Genomic DNA, 26,479 nt, shown 5'->3' on the forward strand with positions numbered 1-26,479 from the left:
GATCCATAAGTTAAAGTTGGTTTGAACACTGTTTGACAGTGTTCAAACAGCTAATTTAGTATTATGACTAATTTCTTTCTTTCTTGTTCTATATAAATTTATTCAGCTGACTTCCTGCCATACCAGTTTTACTACTTCTGTTGTCTATTTCTAATTTAATTTATCATCTTCACTAAAAATTGTGGAATATCCTTTACAATATTGAATTTTCACATAAATAGCCTAGCTGAAATGTTGTACTTGATCTATACATTCAGGATATGTTCAGGATACAGCTGATGTTTTCAATGTTTTTTGCCTATTTTCATTGTCTTTGTCTTTTTATTGCTGATTTTCATACCAAATTTATTACAACAGTTATTCAATTTAGTCAGGTATTCTTACTGATTTGTAATGAATTTATTCAGAAGTATAACATCATCTGCATAAAGTAAACATCTAAGATTAACATCACCAATTTTGATATCAGATTTAATATCACTTTCCTTCATAATGTGATCCATATAGATAATGAATAGCAGTGGAGATAATGTGCACCCTTGTCACACACCTGATTTTACCTCAAACCATCCTGCACCTCCTTCAATTCTAACTGCTGACTTTCAGCTTAAATAGAGACTATGTATTGTCTCTGTAATGTAATGTATTGTCAAATCCGTCTTAAATTCCCAAGATTTCTGAACTATTTGTCTTAAAATGAAAATCTGATTGTGATAACCTCTGTTTGGCCTGAATTCAGCTTGTTCTTCACCAGACTTCCATTCCACAATTTTTCTTAGCCGTTTCTCAAGTATACTTGCATAAATCTTACCAGGAACACTCAACAGGGAAATATTTCTGTAATTCTTGCATTCAGTTTTATTTCTCTTTTTTATAGATGGATACTATGAAAGCACTGCTTTCTGGAATTCAACCTTCTGACCAGGCCTTCTGAATTATGCAAATGTAGCCATTATAAAACTTTTATATCTCCATATTTGAGCATTTCTGGCCAAATTTCATCCACTCCTGCTGCCTTTCCACATTTCAAGTTTTTGATGACTTTCTCTACTTCAAGTATGGATATGTATTCCTGACAGTATTCCTGTTGGAAGTTTTCTACCATCATGATGACACTGCTTATTTCATTTAGCAGTCTTTCAAAATAATTACTCCAGACATCGAGAATATCTTTATCTTCAGTTTTCATGTCACCTTTTCATCTCTGATTCCTTTTATAGTAATTTTTACTTCATTTTTAAGCTTTTTCAATATCCTTCAGAATATTTTGGCACGTTCCTGATATTTATTTTTTATGTTGTTACTATAGTCTTCCCATGACTTTAGTTTAGCTAGTTTTAGGGGTGTTTAGAGGGTCAAAGCTGTATAACTGGGAGGAGACCTCCACTTAACCTTTTAACCTGGTGTTAGTAAGGTGGGGTGTCACAGACCCCAAAGATTTTAAATTGACTATAACTTTTTAACAACACATGGCAGTGAGTCATGCCTCAGTATAGCTTCTCCTCCCATATAACCTGCTACTCGATGCCATAGATGACAGGCTTGCATGCAAGCAAGTTTAGCGTGCAGAGATGTAAAGTGTGACTATATTTACTTCCGAAACGTGAGTTGTTTCATGTATATTCTACTAAAATATTGTTACTGCTGTGTCTTCTATATTTTTACATACCAACTATAAGCAAATACGTTTTCATAAATATTTATAGGGTATTTTGAGAATAATATTTTTTTTTTTTTACCGGATGAGTTACAAGCAGGAAGAACGGAGGTTATGTCAACTTATAGATGACACTTTGATAGGTGAGGAGCCATTTAGTGGAGATGATGTGAAATCGATTTAGAATTAGTCAGTAACCATGAGTTAATTTTGTGGATCTGCATTTTTATTCTGTAAAATTCAGGACACTTAAACAATACGTAATCTAATATTGATTAAAAAGATATGGATTTCTATATTACACTACATTATTTGGGTAGGTCTGTGGGACCCCACCTTACCACTTTTGTTACATTTTCCCACCTCACCAGCGCTGGGTTAAGGAATGCAGAGAACTGACTGGGGCTTCTGATTCAATGTCCAATCCTCACCTCATGGTGCACCCTGTTAGATATTTACTTGGATACTGAATGAACGAGGATGGGTCGGCAGTTTTGTATTTAGACAACAAAATTGTATTCTTAGTGACTTAAACCACAATGTAAAATGATCATACAACATGACAGAATTTCATGCTAGCTGGGGCGTTGCTAAGTTAAACAAGGTCCCCATTGTTTTCGTCAGGCAACCAGGGTGAACAATGAAAAGTCAACTACTGGAACAAATTCCAGAACACATCCCAACTCAAAATCAACAGATTTCAATTGAAAAGAAATGGAACTAGCAGAAGAATTAGATAAACACCAGATCAACATAATAGGTGTGACTGAAACAAAGATGACAAAAACAGTGAGATCTTTATAAGCAACAAATAAAAAATGTTATATTCACACAACAATCAGGGAAAAGAGCGAGTAACCATAGTATTTACACTAAATATGAGGATAATCTTTTTGAATGGCAGGCAATATCATGTAGAGTGATATGGGCAAATGGGAACTGGACAATGAGATTTATTTGTGCTTATGGTCCCACAGAAAGTTCTGCTTTCAATGAAAAAGGGAAAAGTTATCCTTTTTGGAGATCTAAACAGCAGAGTAGGAAATGATTACCATACATAGAGAAATGTTTGAGAAAATTTGGAGAAAAGTGCAAAGATAAAAACAATGGTAAATGGCTGCTGGATTTCTGTTCAAGACATGGATTAGCTATTACTAACACCATGTTCCATCATTAAAATGTACACAAATTCACGTGGAGAGAATAAACAGTGAATAAGAAAAGCTTCATTGACTATGTTATTGTAGACAGTAATCTTTTGCCATTGGTTCACTACAGAGAATTTGAAATAGGAAGTGATTTCTACGAGAGTTGAAAAGTTTGGTTAAAAATAAGTTAAACACATTTTTTTGGAAAAAAATCACCTTTATTTCTCAACATAGTCTCCATCGAGGTCTACACATTTGGTCCAGCCAGTTTCCAATTTTTTCATCCCATCTAAAAAGTAGGATTTGTCAACTTGTGCAAAATAGTCATTGACAGCCTTGATGACATCCTCGTTTGAAGAAAATTTTTTTCCCACCTAGCCATATTTTTAAGTTTGGGAACAAGAAGTCACACAGGGCCAAGTCTGGAAAATACGATGGATGTGTAACCAATTCAAACCTCACTTTTTAGCAGTTGAAGTTTAGGGGGCACATTGCAAAAGTGGCTAAATTAGCTCATCAAATCACTTGGATGCTGAAGAATACTTTGACGAGCAGAGATAAGCAAGTTATTGTTCCTCTGTATCGAGACTTGATAAGACCCCATCTCGACTACTGTGCCCAGATCTGGTCACCTAGGTTTCTTCTTGATGGGAAGGAGGTTTAGAGGATCCAGAGACGAGTGACCAAGATGATAGCAGGTCTATGGAATGAACCTTATGAAAATAGGTTGAAGATTTGTGAGTTGCAGAAATTGGTTGAGAGACCGAAAAGGGGAGATATGATTGAGACATTCAAATTGCTGAAGGGTTTCTATAGGATTAATTCAGAGGATATTTTTTGAGAACAGGACTGGTGGTGGGAGAAATAAGGGACATCCATGGAAGCTGGGCAAGAGTGTGGTTAGTAAGGGTGTTAGAGCTGGGTTTTTTACTTTTAGAGTGGTGAATGAGTGGAATAAGATGCCAGAGTCTGTTGTGGGTGCTATGATAGTAAATGAGTTCGAGGCAAAGTATGATAGATACTGTGTGAATGTCGAATAGTTGTGATGGACATGATGTTTAGGGCCTCCCTCGATGAGTCTAAGGATTCTTTGGAGTCGCCTGTAATAATAATAAATAATAGTACAATAAAATATAAAAATGTTTAAATTGGCTGTTCAGCCCTCCTTATAATATTATCAAGAGAACAGTGGCATCTTTTATTTCTCTTGGGCCTATAAGGATCCATCTTCTATAGCCATGCCATTCCTGCTGAAATTGCATGGAACATGATTGCCAATTCTTTCTTCATGATTCAAGATGGTACAGAATGTTTTTTTTTTATTGTTGCTAACGTTACATTATTATTATTATTATTATGGGCAATTCCAAGGAGTCCTTAGACTAATCGAGGGAGGCCCTAAACATCATATCAAGAACAACTATTCAGCATTCGCACAGTATCTATCATACTTTGATTTGAATTCATTTACAGTCATGGCACCTACAACAAATTCTGGCAGCTTATTCCACTCATTCACCATCTCCAAGTAAAAAACCCAGTTCTAACATCCTTGCTAACTACACTCTTGCTCAGTTTCCATGGATGGCCCCTAGTTCTCCCACCACTAAACCTGTTCTGAAAAATTTCCTCTGAATTGATCTTGTTAAAACCCTTCAGTAATTTGAATGTCTCAATCATATCACCCCTTTTCCACCTGTCAACCAATTTCTTTAACCCACAGATCTTCAACCTGTTTTCATAAGGTTCATTCCATAAACCAGCTATCATCTTGGTCACTTGCCTCTGGATCAGCTCTACCTCCTCCCCATCAAGAAGAAACCCAGGGGCCCAGATCTGGGCACAGGTCAAGATGGGGTCTTATCAAGGCTCGATAAAGAAGAACAATAACTTTCTTATCTCTGCTCGTCAAAGTATTCTTCAGTAACCAAGTGATCTGGTGAGCTGATTTACACACTTTTGCTATGTCCCTTAAACTTCAACTCCCTGTTCACCAACACACCCAAATCTCTGGTTTCGGCAAACTCCTGAAGTCCATTTCCACCAATGTGATATATAGCTGCTAATTTTTTCACCCCAAAATGCATAACCTTACACTTTGCTACATTAAACTGACATCCATTCTCATTAGCCCAGACTGCCAGTCTATCCAAATCATCCTGCAAATTAATATAAATTGATCCTTTTACATTCCTTTATACTGGCAGCATCCTTCACAGTTGCATTCTGTTGATGGTTCGAGATCAAGTTCATGTCTTATGGTCATTAAGCTGTGTCTCCACCTTCATATTTCTTTATAATATTCAATTTCATCCTTTATACAGGTTCGAGACCAAATTCATGTACTATGGTAATTAAGCTGTGTGTCCACCTTCATATTTCTTTATAATATTCAATTTCATTTTCACCAATTTTAGTGCTAGGCATAGGCTTTTTCCACTTCGTTTCCTTTTTTTGAGTCTTGGCTGTACCTAGCAGAGCACATGTAACTACTAAAAAGTATTAAAATGTCTAAATACAAATACACAGCACTTCTCTGTTCCTTTGCAAACAAAGAATGTAACTGAGGAAGGCATCATGTGGGCTGTCTGCTTTGCAGAAGACCAAAGTTAAGTGGCATGCAAGTAACAGAGGCATGTTAAGCAAATTTTTTCCGTAGCTCTTGGAAGGATAATTTGTGTAAGTCTGAATTTACATTAAGTCAGGTTTTGCCTATACATGAAACTATATACTTAGTAATTATATAATTTATTATAAATTTTGTTTCTCTAGCATTCCAAGTATATTTATTTATATCCCCCCCCCCCTAAAAGTATTAGTCATTTAAAAAAACCTAACACTTTTATTCCCTATAGGGAGTAGGTGAGGCTATTTTACATCCTCGCCTACTTTTGGAGACTGTGGCGGGGGGGGGGGGGCATTCACTCACTCACTCACTCACTACCAGCAGCCAATCAGAGATAGCTGGTTCAAAACTATCACTAATTCTAAATGGTATCAGGCAAAGAGAGGCAGACAAATTCTGCCATCTTGCGGTTCCTAACCGCTAACACTGCATATTATTTGTCTGAAATTGTGTGGAATCTATAATTAATTTTCTTGACTTTATGGAATGAAAAACTTGAGTTTCAGGAGAAATAAACCTGCTTCCTCGTACCCAAGATCAGCTAACTTGGGAACCAGTTGAAGAAAGAGTTTGAAAAAGTTCCTCTGGTTGGCTTCTAGATATAAACTGAGAACACCTTTCTTTGGACAGCCTAATACTATGGATACAAATGTCACTTCCATAGGACTACATAGGTCTTTTTAAATTATTCAAAAAGCTAAAATCCAATATTACTTTAATATTATTATATATACAAATTTCTCCATATGTATAATAAGTTTAGTTTAATCCTTTATCCAAGTGTGAGCAAACAAAGTTTGCGCTTGAGAGTATCTTCAGGACTGGGGTAAGGTAGTACAACACCGGGCAACTCGTTGCAATGGTAGAGAAAGCTCTCCTTACTCCTATCTCAGTATCTCCCATAATGCAAAGCACATCTCCTTGCGGATATGTGCAATGCTATGCATTAAGGCAAGGGCCACTACCCATACTGGTTTCGACCTTTATTGAGGTCTCGTCAGTGGGAGCCAGGCCCAGTAGTGGAGACACCAAGGCAGAAGCAATGAGAGGTCATCCCAACCTATAGGAGTTGTTAAAGGGTGTACAACCTTATTATTAAATTACTCCAGATTCAGAGAAAGGTGTTCAGAGTTTATTTTTCACTTGGTTAGACTATAATAAGTTTAGTTTAATCCTTTATCCAAGTGTGAGCAAACAAAGTTTGTGTCTGAAAGTATCTTCAGGACTGGGGTAAGGTAGTACAACATCGGGCAACTCGTTGCAATACTCCAGTCCTGAAGATACTTTCAGACGCAAACATTTTTGCTCACACTTGGACAAAGGATTAAACTAAACTTATTATAGTCTAACCAAGTGAAAAATAAATTCTCAACATTCTCCATATGTACTTATAACATTCGAGATTAGTTATTCCCAACTTTAGCATTTATGTCTCCTACTTTCAGTATATAGTCATTTTTATTGTGTGTGTGTGTGTGTGTGTGTGTCCTCATAAAATTATTCAAAATCTACTTTTCTGTGGCATAGACTAATAGTTAAGTGGCTTCTATTTGTTTTCAATTTACTTATTATAATTTGATCATTTACAAAAGTAGACTTGTATGAAGCAGAGGGATCTGGAAAGTTCTGATAAACACCTAGAACTAAAATGATATTAAACCAACTGATATAACCACAAGAAAGAACGTACAAGGATATGTAAGAACATACAAACATAAGTTTCCTTCATAACTCTGCTACTATTATGTTCTTTCTTGTAGCTATATCAGTTACTTTAATATCATTTTTGTTTTAGGTGTTAATCCAGAATCCTTTCATATTTTATTTTTCCATTTAATGTCAGTTAAAATGACTACTCTGCTTGAAGATGTAATATGTTGATTTGCTTCATTTAATATAATATAATCAGCTATATCTTTTATTCCTTTTGGCTTTTTTGTTGCATGAGTAACTCCATGGAGTCCATAACCTCATTGCAGGATTCCCACACCAACCTTTATTTGCACAGTAACAATCATACTTTACTGAACTTTCATGATGACAACCAGTTCTACTTTCTAAGCAAAAACCCAACTGCTAGCATGGGTGTTTGTAAAAGCCTGCTCTGATGAACTGTCTTTAATTAAGGGGAAAAAATCTATTATCATGCATACACAATTTCTAGAGATCAATTCTTGTCTTGATCAATGAGATCGCCTTTCTTGTCATGAAATGGAATATTTCTTCTGCAACAATTTCCTCTTTTTCTCTCTTGCAACCAGTTTTTGTAACCTAGAATCTTCCCACAAAGGGAGCATTCCATAAGTCTGTCACCATCTTGGTGAATTGTCTACGAATCCTCTCTGTCACTTACTCATTCTCAAAAACATAGAAGTCTACAGCCAGATAATAGGTTCCTTATTTCTACTTGCAGTGTGTTCTTCAATATCCAAGTGACCCCTCTGGGCTATTTTGCCCATTTTTCCAATACGCCCTCTGAAATTCCTGTTCACCATCACCCTCACATTATTGGACTTATCAATCTACTGTAGCCTCATCAGTGTAGTACACAGCTTGTAATCTTTTCATCTCAAAATGAATAATCATAACATTTGCCATATTAAACTTATGTGTTATCCATCCTTTGCCCATACCATCAGTCTTAAATCACCTGCACATTTTCTACCTCAGGCTTATGAACCATTCATTTCATCTTTACCAGCCTTACCCAATTATTACAACATGAGTAAACATTGTATATTTCCTTCAAATCATTCCCTATACTGTTAATTTAGAAAGAAAATAGAAGCAATCTACAGCGAACAGGGAGAAATGCTCTGCTGTTCATTCACCCTCTCCTAGATTCTACTCTCATATACTGCAGAAGTCCTGCAGTGTTATGCAGCTATTTCCTTTATCCTAACCTAGTTGTTTTGCTAGTTCTTATTCCTTTTATTCTTTCTTGGTTATAACCCATTATTTCAGTCTAATGCATTTCTAATTTGAAACTTCTTAGTTATGTAATTTTTTGTTGGTAAGTAACCAGTCTTATGAAAAACACCCAACCTGAATCACCCTTAGTCTGGTATCCACCTCTTGACTTGTCAAGCTAGGAAATCCTTGCCAGTTTTAGCTACCACTGGCATAACTGGCATAATTCAAGTTCATTAGTGCAAACTAGCCTTTTTACACTTAAGTTGCAAATACAATCAAGGAGGTTTTAGTTATTTTTTAACCATTTTGATTGCCAGACAGTTCAAAATAATGATAATTCCTCCTTGGTGAAAAATCTGCCATTTAGGATTACAATTAAAATCAAGTCATTTCTTTTGAACTATTTTAATGACACAATTAGGTAAAACAAAATTATGCCTACTGTATATATACCAAAAATAGTTCTGGATCAGTTGAATGCTTTCACTGTACATGAATGCTATTAATAGAATGCACCTTATTATGAATGTCTCATGCTGCTTGGGAAAAAAAAAAATGCCATTCTTCTGTCTGTCTCTCTCTCTCGAACCCTTTTATTTCTAGATTATCAACATAGTATTTAACCATTAGCCCCTTCTTACTAATAATGTGCTATTATTTTGCAACCTTTTGTGAATGTGATTGTCATAAAAATGTTTAGTATTCTTATGAACTCAGTATTAAAAAAAAAAAAAAAGATATCAAATATAAATATCATTTTTCTTCATATCTTTCCCGCATATGAGAGGTCACAAAACCCACAGCACAGTAGTGCTGTATTGTAAGCACTACTGTACTATTTAAAAATGGAGAGAAAGAGGAGATTAAAAAGTTTTTTTTTGATAAATTTGACAACCTGAACTGAGTATGGATGTTTAGCTCATAACAGTGCCAAGTTTTTTTGTAAACTGGGCTCTATGCCAGATTCAGTACATGCCATACCAATCATGTGAGTTTTTATAAAGTTTTCCATGGCTTATGTCTGTAGATAGGCAAGGTTGGCTAAGTTGTCTGCTGTGAAACAAGAATGGTGGAATTCATATTGGTGATCACTAATTAATGGTAGATTAGGGAAGAAGTTGGCTCTTAATGACCTTATCTTTTATTTTGAAAGTACTGAGATGAGAGCAGTGAGACAGTAGCATGATGGCTGACTTGTGACTCTCATTTTAGAGACATGCTGCATAATGACTTGTTTCCATGTTGTTGAATAGAAGGCAGATAAGTATGTCAATTTGTATAAGCAATACAGGATTGGTGTTAATTCTGGGGCATAAGTTTTTAGCATAGTTGATGGATGACCATATGTGAATCTGGACCATAATGTGTGGTCATAAAGAAATTAGTATTGAACATTTTGATTGTGCATTGAAAGTTTTACAGTAGAGCCTGTGTTTACTGAGAAAACAGAGTTCTAGGTACTTGTGTAGCTGTATAAAAATAGTGTTTGCTTCCATAGCCTAGAGCCCTAGACGTCCTGAAGAAAAGTTATTCGTTTGATTCTAATTGCTGACCAAAAGAAATTTTTCTGTGTCTTTCTGGTTCTCAGGTTTGTCTTTCATCAATCTTTAGCACAGGGCAAGTAGGTCTTTTCTCCTGGAAACTTGTTTTCAGTGGCGGCTCGTGGCTTGAAATCGTGGAGGTGCTGCAACTTTCAAAATATACATACACACTGTAAGTACAGTGTGTATGTATATTTTGTATACATACACACTGTACACAGTGTATACATGTATACACAGTGTATACATGTTTGGATAAAATATCAAAATTATGTTAAAGATTTTTTAAAAAATTAAACATGAAACAATATTGTTTATTATCAATAAAATTATACAGTTTGGTATAATTCAAAATTACTTAAAAAAAAATATATTCTTCTTGTTTTGTTTCATGAAAAAATATTGTTTATTATCGATAAAATTATAGAGTTTAGTATAATTCAAAATTACTTAAAAATAAAATCCATTATCATAACCCTAATAATGTACTAAAATAAAAACTATAACAAATGTTATGTCTTTAATTGTAATGTCCAAATATTTAAAGAGATGGAGTAAACATGATAAATAAGCACTACGAACACTCTACTACTGACTCAAACTGCATATAAACAACAGTGGAACTACGTGACAGACAGTGCCGCATTACACTAATAGCTCGCATCTTACTATGACGTGCATATGCTTGCACGCATAGCAATATGACACTGTGGTAAACACTGTGCTGCTAGCATCCTTCACCTTCCTAAGTGCTACAAGATGGATTTTTATTATTTTTTATACAAAATAAGAGAATTGTATAGGATTGTTGATGATAAAATTAAATATTACAAGCAAATATAAATAAATCAATAAATGTATTTATATATCGAGAAAAATTGAGGGTGCTGCAGTTCTGCAGTGCCTATGCATGAGCCGCCCCTGCTTGTTTTTAACCAGCAGCTCAACAAAATAACCACAAAACTCTCACTATTTCAGACATATACACCTGTTAGAGCTTAGAGCTATGAGGTGGTATGTGTCTGCTGTATTCAATCCGCTGAAAGTCTTGATTGATTGTTAGATTTGAACTTGCTCAGTAATGGTAAAGGATGGAGACTGCTATCCTTTTATCTTCAGAAAGTTAGGGCTGAAAGAGCTTCACTTCCTTTAGGAATAGAAAGTATTATAAGATTGATTTTTTTTTTTAAAATTTATTTTACAAAGTTCCTGATATCAATATGTGCAATGAGCTGCTTCAGTATGCACTACTATACTTCTATTTGAGGATTTTTTCCCTCCTTTTATTTATAGATTATTATGAAGCCTTCCATGATTTTTCTTATTTTTAAAGATTACAATTCTTGTATATATATATATATATTCACTATTGTTGAATGTATCAGTATCTTTCAGTGTGTGGTAGTTTAATGTTGTTTCCTATTTTAATCATATTTGTTTCCAGGAACATCATGTTTTACAGATGCCACCACTACAAAGACATCAGCTGAGATCTGAGGCAGAAAAAAACCTGAATATATCTGTAAGTATTTCTAAATACTTGTTGAAGTAACCTTTATCTGATGATTAAAAATTTAAAATATTGCTGTACATATGAGAACCTCTGTAGTCTATTCACAGCAGTTACAATAGCTTTGGAAGACATGATAAGATGAAACTATTGCATACTATCTGTCGAATGTTTGTTATTATCATATGACATCTGGACATTTCTATGGAAGGAATCTGAAGACCCATCATATGAAGCCCACACAAATAATTATTCACATATTAATCATACTTCTTAAACTCTTCACTGACAGTATCCTCACAGTTACCCCTGATAACTCATTCCACCATGTTCCAAGCAAAAAAAAAAAAAATCCAGTCCAAGAATTTCATTCTTGCTAACAAGTTTTTAATAAACTTCCTATCCCTTCCTTCTCCTCATATATTGTACAATTTCTTCTGCATCTAACCTGTTACTCAGGGAACTTATATATTTCTGTCATATTCTTCTCTCTCCAAATCCATGTAATCAAATCTGATTGTAGATTTGCATGCACTGATTTGGATTTGGTCTAGATGTGGTTGTATCAGAGCTTTGTAAAGGGAGATAATTTTTTCAAACTTATTATAAGAACATCAAGTGGGATGACCTCTGAGATTTCTGTGCCTCATTTCCATGGTTGGATTATTGCTTACAATCTTCCATCCCAAGCATATGCAGTGAATGCATCGCTAAATTAACTTTCTCTGGAATGAAAGCACATATTCCCCATTCCACACTAAATTCCTATCCACTACGTAAGCCATGGTTCTCCAAAAGATGCATCAGGGCTGCACACATGAAGAACCAAGCATACTGCAACTGGCCGTCAAGAGCTCTGCTTTCTCTGACTTCTTCACTGCTTGCAGCAAAACTCAAAACAGTAGCAAGAAAATCAGCAATGCATCAAAAACCAATTTTCAAATAGCCAAAAGCAGGTTGCATTGTGCTCAAATTGCAGCCATGCATTTTTATCTCTGACCGAAGCAGTTGACCACAACTTTTGTCCAGCACTGCTCCTACCACTTTTTCACCCAGGTGGGTCTGTTGCATTGTCACCCAGAGAGAAAGCCAGTCCCTTGACAGCATACTTTTTCCCTCAAATGGCCATATAGATGATCTTGATAAATATCCACCAAGCATTCCAAACACCCAACACTCAAAGCATCATCTGATCTTCCAGGAAGTGATCACAAAAATCCTATCAAAATTAGATACCAAAAATTCCTATCAAAATTAAATACCAAAAATCCCTTAGCCCTGATAGGATTCCTTCAGTTGTCCTGAAGATCTGTGCTCCAAAGTTGACTCATATTCTATGTCACCTCTTTATGCTCTCTTACTCCAGTGATATCTACTCTATGCCATGGAAATTAGCCCATGTACAACCTGTTCCAAAGAAGGCTGACAGATCCTTACCATCAAACTTTTGCCCAATCTCTCTCACCTCAGTCCTCTCCAAAGTAATGGAGAGAACAATCAACAGCCAACTTCTGTGCTATCTTGAAAGTACTCAACTAAACTAATAAATTATCGCCAGTATAGATTCTGTTAATGCCATTTAACAGGGCATCTGCTCACCTATGAATAAGCACCATGGAAAAGTTTAGAGCACTATCTATCTCCAAGGCTTTCGACTAGATATAGCACAAGGGCCTATTAAATAAGCTTCCATCATTCGGTCTATCTCCTGACCTCTGCAACTGGGTCTCAGGTTTTCTCACTGGATGCACATTGCGTGTGATGGTTGATGGTTCCATGTCTTATAACTATGCAACTAATGCTGGGATCCATGAGATCCTCTTGCCTGCTCTGTTTCTTCTGCTTCAGTGACCTGTGCCAGTTCACGACCATTCCAATACACAGTTTTACCGACATCGGTGTACTACATTCCTCCTTCTCACTTGACAAACCTTGCATTGAACAAATCACCATAACAGAACAACAGCTTCTGCAATCCTAAATTCTAATCTCCAAACCATTCTTCAATGGGGCTCGGATAACCTTTCAAATTCAAAGCCTGCAAAACACAGTTCTGCCTTTATTCCCACAAAAATAACCATGTTTTCCCACCTATCTCTCTCTCTCCCTCCTTGGGATCACCTTGTCATCAAGTCTTTCTTGACATAAACACATTGCAACCATTTCCTCCCTGGCATCCAAAAAATTAGGATTCCTCTTTCATTCCAGGCATTTCTTTATTCCTGAACAGCTATTAACCCTGTACAAATCACAAATCCATCCATCCATCAAGTACTGCTCACACATCTAGGGAGGTGTCCTTAGAGCTCCCTAAAAATACTTGATGTAGTACAGAAGAGCGCAGTCAGACTGATCAACGACTCATCCCTTACCAACTCACTCCAACCACACTTGCACAAGCATCTATTATATATTGCATGCATCTTCTATAAATATTTCCCCCATTAAATGTTCATCAGAACTATTATCAGTAATTCCTCCTCTCTCTACCAAATCCATTGAAACATATACAACTACTACCCAACATCCCTTCAATCTCAATACTCATAGAACAAGTTTTTCTTCCCCCCCCCCTTCATTCCTGCTGCTGCTGTATTGTGGAACAGCCCTTCTTCCCATGTACACCCTCTGTCCAAAAAAAACCCGAACTTTTGATAGAAAATAAAATGCAGGCCAATTATAATTATTCAAATAATTTATTTCAATCAATATACTCTCTCTCAGCTTCGATACAGCATTTGGCATCATCAATTAATTCGTTAAATGAGTTTTTTATATTGGTTTTTGGGATACTGTTGAAGGTCGTGGTTACTGCCATTTGCACGTTTTCAGTGGTGTCATATCGCTTTCCTTTCATAGGCAAATGAAGTCGGGGGGGGGGGGGGAAGAGAAAGAAGTCACAGGGTGCTAAATCAGGTGAATATGGTGAGTGATCCAACACACAAACTTGGTTTTTTGCTCAAAATCTGTCTCACAATGTTAGAACGATGAGACGGTGCATTATCGTGCAAAAGTGACCAACTGCCTGCATCACGATATTCATGCCATATGCGACGAATTCTCGCTATCAATCGCTTCAAAACTTCAGTGATAAAACTCACCATTGACCGACAGGCCAGGGGAACGAATTCTTTGTGGATAATGTCCTTGGAATCATAGAAACAAATCAGCATTGTCTTTACTTTTGACTTCTCCAAGCGACTTTTTTTTGGATGCCCTTCTTCTGGTGGTATCCACTAAGCACTCTGGCGCTTTGTTTTGGGCTCATACTCAAAACACTACGTTTCGTCATCAGTAATGTTTGTTTCAAGGAAGATTGAGTCCTTACGAGCAGTTTTAATGAGGCCCTTGCAGTGTTCAATACGATACATTTTTTGGTCGTCGGTCGACTTGTGGGAACAAATTGCAAATTCAATTTACGAAGGCCCAAACTCTTGGTCAAAATGTTGTGCACAGTTGATTTTGGAATCCCCAGTTCATCTTCAATCAATCTCATGGATGATTTCAGGTTTTCTTTGATGAAATCACGCACTTCTTTGGATGTTAACTTCGCTCATTCCAGTTTTTGGACGGCCTGGCTTTTTGTGTCCTCAAGCGTCTCACGACCACTTTGAAATCGCCTAAACCACTCATAAACTTGAGTATGGGATAAGCATTCATCACCGTATGCTTTTTGAAGCATTTGATGCATTTCGATAAAACTTTTACCAAGTTTAACACAAAAGTCAATCTCAGCTCTCTGTTTGAAACTCATTTTCCAACCATTTTTCAAAACACACTTACTCTTGGCACTATAACCACCACTAGTTTCTTCCATTTTCGAAAAGTTCGGTTTCTTTTTGGACAGTGGGTGTATTTCCTAAGGAATACAGTGCACAGGCCTTCAACTCTAATGTGAACAAATTCCTCGTTTCCCATATTTGGTACTAGTACTATGGGTTGACTAACCAACCTCCCTTCTATGGGTCCAACATAAATAAAAGTAAAAATAAAAAACACTTCATTGTCAGTGTGTTTTTTAACATCCTGTGAACTTGGTACTGTTTTGTCTGTAGGTCATTTAATTTCAGCTCGCTGTTGCATGTGTATGTGTGTGGAGGGGGAGTAAATGTTACCTTAGCTAGCACCTTCAGAAAAGCAAATGCAATGCATACATAATATTATCTATTATATTTATATATTATATTCAAACTAAAATATAAAATACCAGACCCTTTTCCATGCAAATAGCACATTCTATGCAACAAATGAAAACATGTTTTCAAAACACCCATTATCTATTTGTCTGAGGCTTATGTGAGGTGAGCCTCAGACAAATATACACAGATATACATTAGTATATCTGTGTACCTATGCTTGAATGGAGCTGACATGCAAGCTGACCTGCCATGGTGTGTCAATTATGTTTTGCTGTTACAACCAAAAATCTGACTTCATGCTCAATGGTAGAGCAAGGGCGACTGCTTAGCAAACGTCTGGAATACATTCGTTTGGTTTGCAATGATGTCCCGAGCCGGGATACAACAATATGTGAAATTCCAAACTCTGGCAATATTAGAAATTCTGCAGCCTTCTTCAAGCTTTCCAATGATTCTTCCCCACATTGAAGTCATGTAGATGATGTCTTGTTGTTGTCTTGTCCTTTGAAGAGTCTTAGATGTTTCCATGTGCTCCTTGAACTGCTTTGGCTATGTCGATGATTTTGTTTGTATAGAGCTGTTGTTCAGGATTAGGCTCTATTTCTTGCAAGGCTGCTGTAATTGCTGGACAGGTAAAGATGTGAGTGGGTGTCAGCTCAGTATTGGGGCAGTTGTTGCAGTTTCTATATGTTCCCGTATCATCTGTATTAATCTTCATTCCTCTATAATGTCCTGTTCGCAGTCTTCCTATTGTGGTGGAGGTCTTTCTGTCAGCATTGATTTCGGGGAATTTGATGTTGTATCACTGATTTCAGTGGAATTAATTTAACTTTTGCTAGTGCGTTATCATGTGGGTTTCTTGGTTGAGTTCTCTGGCCTCTTTTGCTAATTTATCAGTTGCTTCATTGTAATTAATGCCTACATGAGCAGGAATCCATTGTAAAATGCAACTTTTTCCCAAACACTTTAGTTGATTTAAGTGTTTATGGGTGTCTTGTCTGAGCTTGATATTGCTATTTTTAATTGCTTTTATAGCTGATCTTGAGTCACTGTAAATTATAATTCCCTCAGATTGTTGAGATGATGATAATTTTAAGTAGGCTTCGGGCTTTATTTATTGCGTAAAGTTCGATGGTAAAGTTGGAAGCAATTCTCATCATCATCATCATCATCATCAAATTCCTGCCATGTACCCTCAAGGGGTGTACAGGATATGACAGTACTACATGAAAAAATTACATCATTACTAACTTCCTATCTACAATTTTCCTCCAAATCAGTCTGTTACTTGTCAAGACTCCAACATTATCAGATCTTATATTTCTATCGTCTAAGGCACTTTGTACCGTAGCAATCCACCTATATCTTGGTCTTCCTCTGGGTCGTTTTCCTGCCAACCTGGCAGAGAACACTTGTTTTGCTAATCTTTCCTCTCCCATTCTATTTAAGTGACCATACCATCTGAGATTAGCTCTGCTAACACATTCCTGGATGCTGACAATGTCAAGTTCTTTCCTAATATCCTCATTTTTAATATGATATTGCCATTGATGCCATCTGTTCACGCCTCTAATCTTTCTCAGGACTCTCATATCTGCGGTCTCTAGTCTTTGGTGAAGTGTTTTACTTCTGACCCAGCTCTCAGATCCATAAGTTAAAATTGGTTTGAACACAGTCTTGTATACAGCTAATTTAGTGTTCCGACTAATTTCTTTCTTATTCCATATGAATTTATTCAATTGACTTCCCACGATACCAGCTTTGCTGATTCTGTTGTCTATTTCTATATTTAGTTTACCATCTTCAGTAAAAATTGTGCCTAAGTAGCTGAAATGTTTTACTTGTTCCACAGGTTCTCCATTCACAACACAGTTGACATTTTCAACGATTCTGCCTATTTTCATTGTCTTTGTCTTTTTATTGCTGACCTTCATACCATATCTATTACAACAGTTATTCAATTTAGTCAGAGAATCTTGCAGACTTGTAGCGGATTTATTTAGAAGTATAACATCATCCGCATAAAGCAAAGAGCTGACATTAACATCTCCAATTTTGATATCAGGTTTAATACCACTTTCCTTCATAATGTGATCAATATAGATAATGAATAACAGAGGGGATAATGTACATCCTTGTCTCACACCAGATTTAACATTAAACCATCTTCCTGTACTTCCTTCAATTCTAACTGCTGACTCACAACTCAAATAAAGACTAAGTATTGCTTGATATAATGCCCCATTGACACCATATAACTGCAGCGTATTGAATAGCTTCTCTCTTGGCACCTTGTCATATGCCTTTTCCAAATCGACAAAACTTAAATACAGATCTTTGTTATATTCCCATGCTTTCTCGACTATTTGTCGTAAAGTGAAGATCTGATCCTGACAGCCTCTATTTGGCCTGAATCCAGCTTGTTCTTCACCAAGCTTTTCTTCCACAATTCTTCTCAACCGTTTCTCAAGTATACTTGCATAGATCTTGCCAGGAACACTCAGTAGGGAAATACCTCTGTAATTCTCACATTCAGTTTTATTTCCCTTTTTATATATGGGTACTATGAGAGCTCTACTCCAATCATCGGGAATTCATCCCTCTGTCCAGGCTTTCTGAACTATGCAGTGCAGCCACTGTAAGACTCTTATACCACCATACTTCAGCATTTCTGGTCGAATATCATCTACTCCTGCTGCCTTTTCACATTTCAAGCCTTTGATGGCTTTTTCTACTTCAAGTATGGATATGTATTCCTGACTACATGCCTGGTCAGTGTTTTTTATCACTGTGCTGTCATCACTGCTTGTTTCATTTAGCAGTTTTTCAAAGTAATTACTCTCCATACTTCAAGGATATCTTTTTCTCCTGTTTTCATTTCACCTTTATCATCTCTAATTCCTTTTACAGCACTCTTTCCTCCATTCCGAAGCTTCTTCAACAACCTTCAGAATATTTTGCCACCTTCTTGATATTTATTTTCTATATTCTTGCTAAAGTCTTCCCATGACTTTTGTTTAGCTAGTTTTACACACTGTTTAGCTTTCTTATATTTGTCTCTGTATTCTGTAAGAGTAAAAGCTGACTTATTTGCCAGGAACTTTTGATATGCTTTCTTCTTTTCCTTCACTGCCTCTTTAACTTCCTGTGTCCACTAGGGAGTTCTGATTTTTTTATCTTTGCACACAACCTCACCACATGCCTCTCTGGCAGAATCAATCAATGTTTCCTTCAGAGTTTGCCACTGAATCTCCAAGGTTTGATTCCTGTTCTCAAACTCTTTCATTTTCTTTTCAATAATATTTCTGTATTTTAGTCTACAGTTTACATCTGAGAGCTGCTCAACTTTTATTCGCTTTAAAACTTTCTTACATGTTATTCTTTTCAATATGAAATTCAATTTTATCCTGCTCAAGACTAAATAGTGATCACTTCCAATTTCAAATCCTCTGTACACTCTGGTGTCCTGCACCAGGGAGAAAACATCACTATCAACAATAACATAGTCAATGAGACTTTTCTTATTCCTAGCCTCTTCTCTCCATGTGAATTTGTGCACATTTTTATGTTGGAACATGGTGTTAGTAATAACCAGTCCATGTCCTGAGCAGAAATCCAACAGATATTTGCCATTATTATTAGCTTTGCTCTTTTCTCCAAATTTTCCCAAAATATTTTTGTATGTCTCACAATCATTTCCTACTCTACTATTTAGATCCCCAACAAGGACCAACTTTTCCTTTTTCATTGTGTCAGTTGCTTTTTCTAAAGCCTCAACAAATTCCTCCACTTCTACGTTAGTAGAACCTTCTGTGGGACCATAGGCACAAATAAGTCTCATTGTCCAGTTCCCCATTCTCATATTTGCCCACATTACTCTACTTGAGACTGACTGCCATTCAAGAAGATTAGCCTTGTATTTTGTGTTGAATACTATGGCTACTCCTTCTTTTCCTTGATTGTTATTACCTGAATATAACATTTTGTATTTATTGCTCAGAAAGATCTCACCAGTTTTTGTCTTTTTTGTTTCAGTCACCCCTATAATGTCATCTGGTACTTATCTAATTCCTCAGCTAGCTCCATTTCTTTGCCATTCAGGCTTCGTACGTTGATAGTACCGATCTTTAACTCTGGTGATGTTGAGTTGGGGTTTGTTTTCAGATTTGTTCTCCCATATCCAACTTTTATTAAAAGTTTTTCATCTTTTGGGAGTAGAAGGAGAACACCAGTGCCTCCATTAATCATATTGGTGTCTGACGATCGGTATAACATATAACCTGTTTGGAGGATGAAAGAAGGTTGGTAGTATTTAGGCCTTTTCTTTGAGCATTTCTTTTGATTCTTTTTTTGTACAGAGTTAAGGTTTAGATTTATGGAGGTAAAGGACTGGAAAATAGAGGTTCTTTGTTTATGTGGGCATTTAGCTGATCAAGACCTATTTCCTTCCTGATAGTGTCATCATATTGTATAGTTGATGATCTGTGAAGTCTGCATTTTTGATTCTATTGTTCATAAGTTTTTTGGGAGATAAGATTGCTTTGGTAGCTTCTGATATTATTGATGATGATGTCTTTGAAACATTATAAGACTCCAAGTTTGCAACTTTATTCCTTCATGAAAAGAGCTTCCTTCATACACACAATTCGCTTATCACAGCCTTTTGCATTTTATCCTGTTGAGTGCTACTACGTGACCTCTTTGCACGCGATTCAAAAATTTGAATGTGTATGTGCTTTCACTTCAAAATGTCAGTTATACAAATTGCCACAAGCTGATATGTCTGAATTTGTGGTTATAATCTTCAGAAACAGTGTTTGTCTTTAGGTTTTGGACACCAGTGTAATAAGAAGAATAGAGTGTACACTTGTCATACCTGGTGTTGCATCAAATCACTTACCTCTGCTTTCTTCAATTCTAACTGCTCACTTTCAACTTTAAGATATAGATGAGTTGCGACGATGAGTGAAAATTATGAATGCGATGCTAGTGGAGTTGTGTGAAGAGAAAGAAATTAATTTTGTGAATATGTGGAAATAATTTGAGGGATGGATGGAACTGTATAAAAGAGAAGGGCTATATTTAAATGGATTTGATGTGAGTCAGCTGGAGAAACTTGCTGTAAGAGAGAATAATGACTGAAGTGAATGTAAGCATGATGTGATAGAGGTGACATGGAAGAGAATCAAAATAATGCAGGCAAACTTGTGAAGAATGAGTGGCATGAGTGAAGAGAATGAGAGAGAGAAGGAACACATGACAGATAGGGGGGATCAGAATGGACAGGACACTGTGTGAGAAAAGTGAATGATGGATACAGCAGTATATGTTTGTATAAGAAAGGATTGGGATGACCAGGTATGTGGAGGAAACAGACAGGTCTGAGGAGAGGTGTAAGATCAGTGATGATGTAAAGGAACAAGGGAGGGAGTATGGAAGAGTCATATTTGAGGAGTTGGGTTGGCAGGGCTTGTTATGGAACCAGAAATAAGCTACTAGTCTTCATGTTTACAAATTCCAGAAGTATTCAAAATAAAGATATATTTGCCCAAAAATTACTGGAATAAGTGAGACATGGCTAGATGAGGATGGCATTCTGAGAGATGGAAAAACATGATGTTTTTTATGAGGCAGGAAAGAAGGGGAAGAGGAAGATTGCTATTGGTGGTAGTAGAGGAGTTATCCCCATTTAAGATGGAGATGAAAGGAGCAAACAGTGGCAGTGGTTTTGAAGCAGTGGTGAGGTGGACATGAACAGAATGAAATATCTAGTTTGGGTGTTGCTATATACCTGGTAGTGTAAAGAGCACTGTATTAGCAAATTGTTCTGGCTAATAAGAAGAGAGTGATCATTATGGATGATTTTAATTTTGTTAATATAGATTGAAATGAAGAGACAGCATCTGGGAGCAAAGAGAATGAATTTCTTGAGTGTTTGAGGGACAATGACCTCATGGGAACCAGATGTCATAAATAAAAATATTCTGATTGGCTGATTTAATTAATCTTACTTGGAATTTTTGATTTTTTTTTAATTTTATAAATTTTATATTATTATTATAATTTAATGTAATGTTATTTTTTTATTTTATTTATTGATTTATTTTTGTACCACAAGAGGTCTGGCTATGCAGTTACTATGCTATGTTGCTAGTTACTATAATGTAGTATGTATATATATTCCTGAAGATGACCTTAATGTAAAGGTCGAAATGTAGAATTTTAATATTATTAAAGCTTTTTATCTCAAACAGTAGGTGACTCCATTTAAACCAAATTGACGAGGTTCATGGTATTTTATCCTTCCTAAATCCCTAGCCCACCCACAGTACAAAACATATTATAAGTTTAAAAATAACCTCTCATTGTTCTTTTCAAACATCTATCTGATTGTCCAGTATATATTCCATACAAGCATGGGATCTGGTAAACACCCAGAAAGTTGAGTGGAGGGAGCTTGTCTTTAGGTGAGAAAAGGAAGGTTGAAATCTTCCCACTAACAGGATGAGAGGGCACCACAATGTTGAGAGGCCTTAGAACTTTAACAATACATTCAGATATTCCTTTATCATAAGGAAGAGAAAGCAGAGAGATTTCTTCCTTATACATGGAGACTGGGAGCCTAAAACTGTTGGATGCTTTGTTCATAAAGGACTTGTTGAAACCATTTTTTAGAAAGGCAAATTTGATATAATTTAAATTTTGGTGTAAAAGTATGAGCATGATGTAACAAGGTCATAATGGTTCTGATTTTTTGACTTAGATGATGGTGTGATTAGCACAGATATAAAAATCGGTATGTTTCTTTTCAAACAAACTGAGAAATGCAAACTGCATTAAGGCTAACCAAGAAGCAATAAATTTAGATATTATAGTTTGTTGTTTTTCTCCTCATCTAGACTGACTTGAATTCTACGATGCACATTTATTTTTGAGACAAAAAGTTTTAAATCATGAAATGGATAAGGATTCCATATCACAAATACATCGCAAATATATTGGTATCATACTAGGTTTGGGATAAATGTTATTGAGGAGCTAATCTTCAAAATGCTCCATGAAGCATTTGGCAAGTATAGGAGAAAGAGGACTATTAACTTTGGTGATAAGAGAGTTAAAAAGTTTGATGATGGTCAGGAGGAAAATTGTGTTTAAGTAAATATCTGTCAAAGGAATTTTATTGAAAAGAGATACTAAACTAATCATGATATCTGAAGGGCCTAAATGAAGATCACAAATTTTATTTTTAAAATCCAGTGAGTTCTGTGTTAAGCAGATTGTTCAGCGAAAGTACATAATAACATAGATGAATACTTAGAAACTGTGGAGCAGCACATGCAGCTTATGGATCTTTAGAAGCCCATATAATCTGGGAGGATGAGCATAAACGATCCTGAGATTTTTCTTTACTTCTTCATCTCTTTTAGCTTTTAGGTGGTAGGCGAATGTCATTGCCCAGTATGTGACTGCTGCTCTGATTTATGATAGGCCTGAAGTGACTTGAAAAAGTTCCATGTTTGGTTTCTAGAGCAGGACTTCCAGTGTAAAAAAATAAATGAAAATAGAAAAAAAAATCCCTAGCCCACCCACAGTACAAAACATATTATAGGTTTAAAAATAACCTCTCATGGGTGGGAGCAACTTAAAAAAAAATTAATAAATACAAAATCTCAGCTCGAGAATGTTGTCAATTTATCATCATCAAATTTCTAATATGTACCCTAAGGGGATGTACACGATATTATGATAGTACTACATGAAAAATGTTACACCATTACTTCTGATCAACAATTTTCCTTGAGATTAATCTGTTATCTATCAAGACTTCAACATTATCAGATCTTATATTTCTGGCTTTTAAGGCACTTTTTTACTGTATCAATCCACTGCCATCTTGGTCTTCCTCTGGGTGTTTTTCCTGTCAACCTGGCATAGAATATTTGTTTTGCTCATTTTTCTTCTTCCATTCTGTTTAAGTTCATATTTACTAATTTAGGGACAGACATAAAACACACGTGTTGAAATGATTATTTTACTTATTAATAAAATAACACTTGACGTGTCAACCCTGTATTGAGGTCATCATCAGAAAAATACATGTGTAGCACTCTACAAAGGTAAATTGAACCTACACTGTTAATTGATCTTTTACTTAGCCTGACCTCTAGTGGTTAAAAAAAAAAATCCCACAATAAACCCTGCTAAATTCCTCCCATACTAAGCTTTTCTTCAGGACTTGTACAGTTCAGGTTATTATACTAAGATTTTCTTCTGGACTTGTACCATGTAGGTTGCTATTGAATGTTTAAAAAAAAAAAAAAAGTCTTCTTGTATTGAGATTTTTCTTTGGCTTGTTCTGGTCGCTATAATGGTTGTAAATGGGTCTTCCACATTCTTGGAATGGTTAGACCGTCATTTTTGTTCAGATTAGGACTGTGTTGTCACATGCTTCTTTAAATTTCCTCTGGAACCAGGTTTTGGTGCAGTGTAGGGACTTGGTACTTTTCCAATTAGTTCTGTGGTATGTCAGGAGTGTGTGGTATGAAAGGCTGGTTTTTCCAAAATGGAGGTATTTAATGTGTTGTTCCCTGTTTGCCCTATTTCCCCTATGTATGGTAAGTTATATGTGCATTGTATTTTGTAAACCCCTGGGTGTGGAAGAGGATCTTTGGAAGAACTAAGTAGGTGTGTTAATTTTGTCAGGGGGGGGGGGTTTAAAGGTGATTTTGATGTTGTATTTGTGTAGTGTTCTGTCTATTTTTTATGAAATCCCTCTAACATTAGGAATGGCAATGGCATTCTTGAAATCTTTTTTGTTTTTAGTGGTGTCTCTGTGGAGGATCTTGTGAATAGTTTTTTTTTTTTTGATGATCTCGTATTCCTGGCTTAGAGCTTGCTCATTTGAACAAATAGTTTGAGCTCTGTGTTTAAGGGTGCTTATGACACCTAGTTTTTGTGTTTGGCGGTGGTAAGAATTTTTGTGTATGTACTGACCTTTGTGTGTGGGTTTGCGGTAAACTGAGAAGGAGAGACAGCCTGAGGGAAGACGTGTGTCTAGGAAAGGAAGAGAGTTGTTTTTTTCTATTTCTATGGTGAATTGGATACATTTGTGTTTATTTAGGGCCAAATTTTGGACTTTAGGCATGCTGACTCTAGAGCTTATTGCTCAAAGTCTTCCATATAAAAATTAGCTATTGGGGGGGGGGAGGTGCTGAGCCCATGGCTATACCTTCTTTTTGAAGGTAAAAATTGTTTTACCACACGAAATATCCGGAGTGGAGTACATGGGCAGAGAGGGCCATGATGTCGTGTGGAAATATGTTCTGTAGGAGCACAATAGTATCGTTGATCGGGACATTGGTGAAAAGGGCAGTTATGTCAAAGCTGACTAAAGACAAGCAAATTACTGAAACAAGAGCACCTCCTTAACAAATCCACAGATAACAATATCATCATCTTACCAATGCTGTGCATGATCTCTTACTAATTTCTCCAAAATATTAGCAGCTACATAAATACAAACTGGTCTGTAGTTTGACATCTCCAATTCTTCTACCACCTTTATATGCAGTGGCACTATCTTACCCTCCTTCCATTCCTTGGGCACTTTTCCTGTAGCTAGACTTTTGTTGAAAAGCCAAGTCAATGGGGCTATCAGTTCCTTAGTACATTCTCTTAAAACACGTGGCAAAATCCCATCAATCCCACTATCTTGTTGACATATAGAGTAAGTACTTGGTATTCAAAACTCATGGACTTCTATTCTAAGACTTGAACTCTCCTTATCCCTGTAATCATAAGACTGACTTTTCCATGACAAAATATTTTTGTCATGGAAAAGTATTCATAAATGGTATTCAATTACGAATACCCCAATAAAGTGATCATTAAACAACTCCACTGTGTTGCCTACATTGGTCACTCGAATTTATTTTACAATAATTTCTCCTTTTGCTGGCTATATAATGAAAGCATTCCTTACAGTCTTCCTCAGCTCACAGGGCTAATTTTTTTTCTTGTATTCCAATTTGTCTTCCTTACTATGCTAGTTACTTTCCTAGCCTGAGTCATATTCCTCATGCAACTGCTTTCCACCTCTCTCTTTATACTTTTTCCATAACTTTATACTCTCTATTGGAAGAACAATGGTATGTTGCACCCTTTGATTAGGAGACCTAAGTTTGATTCTTGTTGTGATGAGAGGAATCTTTATATGAGTGTTTTCAGTTGAGGGTAAGTTAGCCGATCTCATATGAAAGTGGCAGGGCTTTTCTAATTTTTTTGCAGCATTTCCTTGCAGAAAAAAAACAGAAACTCAGGTTTCTTATTTCACATACAGACAAATCAGCCATGAGAATGCACACAGCTTACAAATTGTCGTAAAATACTAATGGTGCTGGTGGGCAGTAGACGATGTGGTTTGTAAATGATGATGGTAGTGACATTCTGTGTAGTTGGTGATTAAGTGATGAAGATGAAGAGTTGTACCGTGCCTCCTCGATGAGTCTTTGGAGGTGTCACGTAATAATAATAATCTCTTTTTCATCTGCAGTTCTTGTTTGATTTCACTAGTTATCCACTTTACACCAAAGCACTTTATCTTTTTCATTTTGCATTCATTTTATTTTATCTTTTTCACTTTCCATTGTCACTAATAAATATTTCTTCATTAGGTTCCATGTACTGGTGAGATCTCTCCCTTCCACTTCTTCCATCCATGGAACTGCTCCAGGCTGATTTCTAAGACTATGATAATACTGTCTTATAATTCCACATAAATGCCTCTGTCCTTGATAGATATGCAAACATCCTCCAAGTCAAGACTACATAATCACTCTCTCTCTCTCTCTCTCCATCGATGACATCTCAGTTACAATCGGATCCTCTGATGACCAGATCCAACACTTCTGAACCTTGTGTTCCCTCTGCTGTATGCTGTCTAAGA

At 36.2% G+C, this 26,479-nt stretch overlaps 1 protein-coding gene across 2 annotated transcripts in view; it reads left to right on the top strand.

The window, feature by feature from the left end:
- LOC150102042 (zinc finger CCHC domain-containing protein 8-like) overlaps nt 1-26,479 on the top strand; it is a 183,861-nt gene that overhangs the window by 124,427 nt on the left and 32,955 nt on the right. For both annotated transcript variants that reach the window (XM_090400361.1, XM_090400360.1), the window contains exon 11: nt 11,330-11,407. In XM_090400361.1, coding sequence (XP_090256487.1) covers nt 11,330-11,407 — 78 coding nt within the window. The remainder of the gene's footprint in view (nt 1-11,329; nt 11,408-26,479) is intronic.

The sequence above is a fragment of the Typopeltis vanoorti genome, chromosome 11 (assembly GCF_054136105.1).
Source record: "Typopeltis vanoorti isolate ZY-2024b chromosome 11, IOZ_Tvanoo_1.0, whole genome shotgun sequence".
Classification (NCBI taxonomy): domain Eukaryota; kingdom Metazoa; phylum Arthropoda; class Arachnida; order Uropygi; family Thelyphonidae; genus Typopeltis; species Typopeltis vanoorti.